At 49.7% G+C, this 8,682-nt stretch overlaps 1 protein-coding gene across 1 annotated transcript; it reads left to right on the forward strand.

The window, feature by feature from the left end:
- Window positions 1-7,154: 7,154 nt before the first annotated feature.
- On the forward strand, window positions 7,155-8,440 carry LOC130367446 (uncharacterized). Its single transcript, XM_056569868.1, has 4 exons — window positions 7,155-7,217; window positions 7,580-7,703; window positions 7,794-7,961; window positions 8,037-8,440. Exons 1-4 carry the CDS (start codon window positions 7,155-7,157, stop codon window positions 8,438-8,440), a joined length of 759 nt encoding a protein of 252 aa, XP_056425843.1.
- The last annotated feature ends 242 nt before the right edge of the window (window positions 8,441-8,682 follow it).

The following is an 8,682-nucleotide window of genomic DNA, read 5'->3' on the forward strand; positions in this document are numbered from 1 at the left end:
CTGGGGAGGGCCAGTAACAATGGTCCTCGCCCACCCTGGGAACGTCAGGCTGTTACTGTTTGGTTGGTATTTGGCTGAGAATGAAAATAGGGGGGACCCTATGCGTTTTTTTTTTTTTTTAAATAAATAATTAAATATATTAAAAAAACGCATAGGGTCCCCCTATTTTTATTCTCAACCAAATACCAACCAAACAGTAACAGCCTGACGTTACCAGGGTGGGCGAGGACCATTGTTACTGGCCCTCCCCAACCTAAATAACGCCAGCCTGTTACCGCCTAGGCCCAGGAGCGCCATTTTTGACGCTCCGGGCCTGTTGGTACCGGCTCTTCCCGGCACCCCTGTGGTGTTGGGTACCGGGGTAATAATTGGGGGTTAGCGCTAGCTCTTTTTGTGGCTAACGCTAAGCCCGGCTTAGTAATGGACTCAGTCTATAAGACAGCTTCCACTACTAAGCCTGTCTAGTAAAATAAAAATAAAACACAACAGGTTTTTAAAAAAATTTATTACAAAAAACACTCCCCCACAAGCCCTTGTTAACCATTTTATTAACATCAAGCAAAGAAAAACGCTGGTCATCGAAGTAGTCCACCGAATCCGAAGGAGTCCACAGGATACACAGATCTGTAGAAGAAGTAACCAAAAAAAAAAAAAAAGTGTAAGTACATTTAGGGAGAAAAAAACTGTGTTAAAAAAATTTAATAAACACACACACACACACTAAACGCCGTTTACCACTTCTGAGAAAAAGCTACTACCAAAGTAGAAAAGGAAAAATTGCTTACGTGAAAGAAAATTATCAACAGGCTGAAACCAGTTGATAAATAAGTCACACATAAGCAAAAAAAAAGTAAGGAAAAAATTACCCAAAAAAAATAAAGAATACATAAGCAAACATTGATAAATGTCCCTCATTGTGAGAGCACCCTTAGTTGCCATCTGATGTGTAGGCAATAGATGATAAAAATTGCGCGCAACATTTTTTTTTTTATCTTAAACCATCCCAGAGGGCAACTGTGCTGAATGATCCATAAGTCCCAATTTCTTGGGCACATTGGGTGCTACACGTCCACTTGGTGCATTTAAAACAAACAGACATAGAGTGCTCCCCTGTGTAGAATCCCCCAATGTTGAAACATTCCTCCCAAATTTTGCCAAGAGTAAAGAGGGACAAGTCTTACCATTCCCACACCCCTAACCACGACATCAGCCACACCCCTCACTAAGCCTGCACATGGAGAATGGGAATACCTCTTAAAAGGAGATCTATTGTCACGATGCCGGCTGGCAGGAGGTGGATCCTCTGTGCCAGAGAGGGATTTGCGTGGACCGTGCTAGTGGACCGGTTCTAAGTCACTACTGGTTTTCACCAGAGCCCGCCGCCAAGCGGGATGGTCTTGCTGCGGCGGTAGTGACCAGGTCGTATCCACTAGCAACGGCTCAACCTCTCTGACTGCTGAAGATAGGCGCGGTACAAGGGAGTAGACAGAAGCAAGGTCGGACGTAGCAGAAGGTCGGGGCAGGCAGCAAGGATCGTAGTCAGGGGCAACGGCAGGAGGTCTGGAACACAGGCTAGGAACACACAAGGGAACGCTTTCACTAGGCACAAGGGCAACAAGATCCGGCGAGGGAGTGCAGGGGAAGTGAGGTATACATAGGGAGTGCACAGGTGAACACACTAATTAGAACCACTGCGCCAATCAGCGGCGCAGTGGCCCTTTAAATCGCAGAGACCCGGCGCGCGCGCGCCCTAGGGAGCGGGGCCGCGCGCGCCGGGACAGGACCAACGGAGAGCGAGTCAGGTACGGGAGCCGGGGTGCGCATCGCGAGCGGGCGCCACCCGCATCGCGAATCGCATCCCGGCTGGAGGCGGTACCGCAGCGCACCCGGTCAGTGGATCTGACCGGGGCGCTGCAGCAACGAGGAAGAGGCGAGCGCTCCGGGGAGGAACGGGGACCCGGAGCGCTCGGCGTAACAGTACCCCCCCCCTTGGGTCTCCCCCTCTTCTTGGGGCCAAAGAACCTGAGGACCAAAAACTCAATTTTTTCGTGATGAGGTCCGATGCACATTAGGAGGGGTTCCGTGCGGTAACGCACGGCACAGTCCAATCTTTCATTGTTAACACAATTGATGTAGAGGGGTCTGGCGAGACTGGTCACAGGGACGTTGAACCTGTTGATAAGAGAGGCCAAAAAAATTTTTCCTGCAGATCCGGAATCCAAGAAGGCCATAGTAGAGAAGGAGAAGGTAGAGGCAGATATCCGCACAGGCACAGTAAGGCGTGGAGAAGCAGAGTTGACATCAAGAACTGTGTCACCTTTGTGCGGAGTCAGCGTACGTCTTTCCAAGCGGGGAGGACGGATAGGACAATCCTTCAGGAAGTGTTCGGTACCGGCATAGTACAGGCAAAGATTCTCCATGCGGCGTCGTGTCCTCTCTTGAGGTGTCAAGCGAGACCGGTCAACTTGCATAGCCTCCACGGCGGGAGGCACAGGAACGGATTGCAGAGGACCAGAGGAGAGAGGAGCCGGGGGGAAAAAACGCCTCGTGCGAACAAAGTCCATATCCAGGCGGAGCTCCAGACGCCATCCGGAAGAACGCATGTCAATGCGAGTGGCAAGATGAATGAGTTCATGTAGGTTAGCAGGAGTTTCTCGTGCGGCCAGAACATCTTTAATGTTGCTGGATAGGCCTTTTTTAAAGGTCGCGCAGAGGACCTCACTATTCCAGGACAACTCGGAAGCAAGAGCACGGAACTGAATGGCGTACTCGCCAACGGAAGAAACACCCTGGGCCAGGTTCAGCAGGGCAGTCTCGGCAGAAGAAGCTCGGGCATGCTCCTCGAAGACACCACGGACCTCAGCGAAGAAGGACTGAACTGTGGCTGTGGCAGGATCATTGCGGTCCCAGAGCGGTGTGGCCCAAGACAAGGCCTTTCCAGAAAGGAGACCACGGCAGAGTCTAGAGTCCCCATCAAATTTGTCCGGCTGGGACAAGCAGGGGTTAGGAGCGGACGGACGCCGGGGAGGAGTTGCAGGAGCCGGCGGAGGAGATGGTTGTTCCAGTTGCAGCTGCTGTGTCAGTGACAGCAGCTGCTGTAACTGTGACTTCAGTTGCTGTGTCACGGTGGTCAAGCATGCCAGCTGGTGATTTCGTTGGGTGATCATCGTGGAAATGTCGGCAAGACTTGACAGCGGCACCTCAGCGGAATCCATGGCCGGATCTACTGTCACGATGCCGGCTGGCAGGAGGTGGATCCTCTGTGCCAGAGAGGGATTGGCGTGGACCGTGCTAGTGGACCGGTTCTAAGTCACTACTGGTTTTCACCAGAGCCCGCCGCCAAGCGGGATGGTCTTGCTGCGGCGGTAGTGACCAGGTCGTATCCACTAGCAACGGCTCAACCTCTCTGACTGCTGAAGATAGGCGCGGTACAAGGGAGTAGACAGAAGCAAGGTCGGACGTAGCAGAAGGTCGGGGCAGGCAGCAAGGATCGTAGTCAGGGGCAACGGCAGGAGGTCTGGAACACAGGCTAGGAACACACAAGGGAACGCTTTCACTAGGCACAAGGGCAACAAGATCCGGCGAGGGAGTGCAGGGGAAGTGAGGTATACATAGGGAGTGCACAGGTGAACACACTAATTAGAACCACTGCGCCAATCAGCGGCGCAGTGGCCCTTTAAATCGCAGAGACCCGGCGCGCGCGCGCCCTAGGGAGCGGGGCCACGCACGCCGGGACAGGACCGACGGAGAGCGAGTCAGGTACGGGAGCCGGGGTGCGCATCGCGAGCGGGCGCCACCCGCATCGCGAATCGCATCCCGGCTGGAGGCGGTACCGCAGCGCACCCGGTCAGTGGATCTGACCGGGGCGCTGCAGCAACGAGGAAGAGGCGAGCGCTCCGGGGAGGAACGGGGACCCGGAGCGCTCGGCGTAACATCTATAGTGTACATTTTTAATAATCCCCTGTGCCTGGGCTGCAAAAGGTAAAAAAATAAACTTTAACTCACCTTCTGACGTTCCCCCGTTGCGCCCATATTGGCATGTAAGGAGCCTGGGCAGCAGGGAGAAGGTGGTTGCCCAGGCTAGTTTCTTGACAGTGCTCTCAGCCTATCACCGGCCGGGGTGGGACATCGCTGCAGCCAGTGATACTTTGAGCACAGTATGACTCATTGTCCCCAGGAAGAAGACCGGCACCGAAGGACCGGGACACCGATATCTGTGCAACGGGGGAATGTCAGAAGGTGAGTTAAAGTTTGTTTTGTCACTTTTTTTTTGCAGCCCGGGCACAAGAGATTATAAAAAATGTACACTACAGATCTCCTTTAACAGCAATAATGTCACAAGACACAAGACTGACCACAACCCCCATCATTACCACTACAGACCATATAAGTGATTACATACAGTTACATCAGGTGACTGACAACAAACCCATCATTACCACTACAGACCCTATATGTGATTACATACAGTTATATTGGGTAACTGACAACAACCCCCACCATTACCACTACAGACCATATTAATGATTACATACATTAATATCAGGTGAAGTTGTTCACTTTCCTTTTTCTTCTCCTTCCAGCCCAGACCATCATGATGTTTTTTTCCAGCCACAACTGCAGAACCGGCCAGACAAACAATTTAAGCTCCACATATTTCCAGCACCTATAATGCCCCAAAGGTCCCCCACAACAGGTAGTTAGGTTCTTCATGTCCTTCAGGTAGTTTTCCCCATCATATAGGTGTTCCGAGTAGGTAGGGCCCAACCAGAGAGCTCTGCCCTGTAGGTAAATCACCCAGATAGCTGTCCCCTATATGAAAACCCCCATAAAAGCTATGTAGGTAGCCCCCCCTATTAGCTTTGTAGTTAGTCCCCATTTTAGCCAGGCAGGAACGTAGTAGATAGTCCCCCCCAAATTAGCTTAGCAGCAGAAGTCCCTCACATTAGGGAGGCAGCAGCCCCCCCCCCATTATCTAGGTAGCAGCCCCCCACATTAGCTAGGCAGCGGTTCCCCCACATTAGGTAGGCCGCAGGTCCCCCACATTAGTTAGGCCGCAGGTCCCCCACATTAGGTAGGCAGCAGATGTCCCCTACATTAGCTAGGCAGCAGTTGCCCCACATTAGGTAGGCAGCAATTGCCCCACATTAGGTATGCAGCAGTTCCTCCCACATTAGGTAAGCGGCAGCTCCCCCACATTAGGTAAGCGGCAGTTCCCCCCACATTAGGTAGCCAGCAGTTCCTCCCCACATTAGGTAGTTAGCAGTTCCCCCACATTAAGTAGCTAGACAGCAGTTCCCCCACATTAGCTAGGCAACAGTTTCCCCACATTAGGTAGGCAATAGTTTCCCACATTAGCTTCGCAGCAGTTTCCCACATTAGCTACGCAGCAGTTCCCCCACATAAGCTAGGCAGCAGTCCCCTGGCCCCACCCTTTCCCCCCAGCCTCACCCCCTCTCCCTGGCATACTTACCTGCTGCTGGTCTTCTTCCCCTGTCTGCTGCCTCTTCTTTTCTCTGCTCTCCGGTATCTGATGACATCACTCGTGAGCTGGAGCACAGAGAAGGGTTCAGCCTCTTGTGTCTGCTTGGCTTATTGTAGCCACGGACACGGGTAATTAACAGGTGAGAAGCCAATGGCTCTTTATCCTGTCAAATTTCTCACCGAGCACCACATTTAACTGTAGATGCCTCATAAGAGACATTTACAGTTAAAGCTTACCCGTCAGATCCAGCAAAAACTTTTTTTTCAATATTTCACTCAGTACGTAATCCTGACCATGTACATCTATTTTTTATGTTTCTAGCACCTTTATTTCTATTTTTATTACACTTTTTTAATTTAGCTCACTAGTCTGAGTTCCTCTCAAAGGGAGGGGGCGTTGCCTCACTGTGCAGGTCTCCGCCCCCTCCCTCACTATGCTGTCAGCTCACATCTCCCCTATCATTAGCAAAACTACAACTCCCAGCTTGTCCTCACTGACAGTAGCGGGACACAAGCTGACAGTGGGAGGATTTTTCCTCCAGCTATGAGCCCAGCACTCACAGCTGTCAATCAAGGAAGTGTGTCCATGACATAGGTGATGATGCATGGACACAGCAGGACTAGTATGTGTCCAAGCAGGCAGGGGGGCAGTTGTTTGACTGACTTTTTTAGTATGAAATACTGAAAATTTTCTAATGAAAGCAATTGCAAAACATTTTGGTTTTGCATGTTTTACAACATATCAAAAGTTTTATTATTTGACAGTGTCCATTTAAATGCAGGACATGTGGAGGTGGTTGCGGGGCATCACCCCAAAAGTGGAAATGTCCCCCCTGACCCAGGATGTTTGGGAGGTATGGTTAAAGTGACCCCTGGTGATTTAATCCACTCTTGACTAGAGCTGTGCATCTGCAGGCACCATTCATGCGAAAACCCTGTAGGGTGATCCTTCCAAAGACTGGCATTCCTCCCAATGTATAAGCAGCTAAAAGAGTCAACCATACTTCCTTCTCACATGAGTACTGCCATGATCCAATTGGTATATGACTTTTTCATTTCCACCTCATCATGACAGCACCACCAGAGAGATGGACTCCTCCTCCAGGAACAGGAAACCTAGCGTACAAAAAGGATGCACATCCCTCTCTTCTTCAGTGGTTTCCTGTTCCTTGGAAGCCTGGAGTAGTCCATGCCTCTGGTGTGGATATCGTGACGTGGGGGGGTCCAGTGGAGGCCTGACTATCCTGGACCTCCGTTAACACCCTGGTTGGGGTTTTTTCCTATTGTGCCCCCAGCTGCGGTACTCCGGCACCGCCACCTGCCTCCCTTCTCCCTTCGCCTTCTCGTCCCAGTAAGCACGGCGAATCTGTAGTTCAGATTCAGCCTGCACATTTTTTACCTTAATAGGTAGCGTGGACGAGGGGGTTTGGAGCTCCGGCGTCCTCTCGTGGGAGCTCTGGGGCTGCGGCCTTCTGGGCGGTGGGGCTTTCAGGTCACGTTAGCGTGACGGCTGGGGAGGAGTGGGGCGCACGTGATGGGCGGACGATCCCAGGGCGGGGGATTCAAAAAGGAAGTCTTTTCTGCCGTCCTGCCTCCACTGCACAGAGGACACCCGTCTAAAGCTGCAAGGTGCATGCTGTTGGCCTCCAGGAGGGAGAAGTTTGAGGAAGATGAGCTCTACTGGGGATGCTTCTTCCAAGCCAGACCGTGAGGATTCCAGATCTTCTACCACGGTACTGTTTCTGGCGGACGGGTGAGTGTCATGGCTCTTTATAGTATAGTTTTCTTATTGTCATTCTGTTTCTTTTTTTTAAATAACTGTTTATTTTCAGTATTTCAAGATGTTTTACAGGAACAGAAAGTATATGAACATATACAAGAACATAAAAAGTTATGGATAACAAAGGTCTCCAATAAATGTAGCTTCATATCAACTTCATAGGTTGGTAGCAGAAATCAGACTAGGGTAATAACTAAATTACTCTCTTAACAAAATTGACTGAGGTTGTCTGCAAATAATTAGAGGATTATAACCATGAAGTGATAGCTCTATCTAGTCACTAAGTTGTTATCATAAGGTCATTCTGTTTCTTAGGATATTCCTAGGAAGGTGGTCAAGAAGACTAAGCATAGGGCATGCCTTATGTGTAAGGTTACGTTAGCATCTGATTACCCTAAGCCTAATTGCCCAGATTGTATTGATAGGATCATTGCTGCAGGTGGATGCAGGTGTTTTTATTTAATAAAGAAAAAAAAACGGGGGGAGAATTTTTTTTTTCCTGTTACGCAAGTTTTCTTTGTATTTTTAGAATCTCTATCTTTGATTATGCAAATGCAGAACATGGTTAAGAGCCAGATAGAGTCCGCCCTGAAATGGTTTCTACCAATTGTTGCCCCTCCGCAGCCGGAAGTGGTCCCTTCTGTCCCTATTGAGGTTGAGGAGGAAGAAGGTTTGATTTCTATCCATTCTGATTTAGGTATTTCATTTTTATCTGATAGTGGGTTGTTAGTTACTATACTATGAGGTAGTCATAGTTATATATTCCCTACAGGGGATGACTCCCATTCATCGGAGGATGACTTGTCGGGGAAACCTCTTTTTCTGACGGAGGATTCTGAGCATCTGATTAAAGCTGTGAGATCCACCATGGGACTTGAGGAGGCTAAAGAACAAAAGTCTATTCAGGACATTATGTTCGAAGGCATCGAGGAAAAAATACGGAGTGTTTTTCCGGTTCATAGAACCATCTCTCAACTGATTAAGAAGGAGTGGGGGTCCCCAGATAAGAAGACTTTCATTCCTAGAGCTATTAAAAGGAAATATCCTTTTTCTGATACTAAACATTGGGATCGCCCTCCTAAAATTGATGTCGCAATAGCCAAAATCTCCAGGAAATGGTCCTTGCCTTTTGAAGACTTGGGTACCTTTAAAAGACCCTATGGACAGGAAAGCTGACATTTTTCTTAAAAGGGCTTGGGAGACTGCAGGGGCTGCCCTAAAACCCTCGGTAGCTGGAACCACTGTGGCAAGGTCCTTGGTGATATGGGTTGACCAGTTGACTGCTTTTCTTCAAAGAGCAGACTCTTTCTTTAATGGCGTCAATTAAAAAAGCCTCTGCCTTTCTGGCGGATTCATTCTCAGATACAGTCAGGTTATCCACCAGATCCGCGGCACTTACTAACTCTGCCAGAAGAGCT

The sequence above is a fragment of the Hyla sarda genome, chromosome 4 (assembly GCF_029499605.1).
Source record: "Hyla sarda isolate aHylSar1 chromosome 4, aHylSar1.hap1, whole genome shotgun sequence".
Lineage (NCBI taxonomy): Eukaryota > Metazoa > Chordata > Amphibia > Anura > Hylidae > Hyla > Hyla sarda.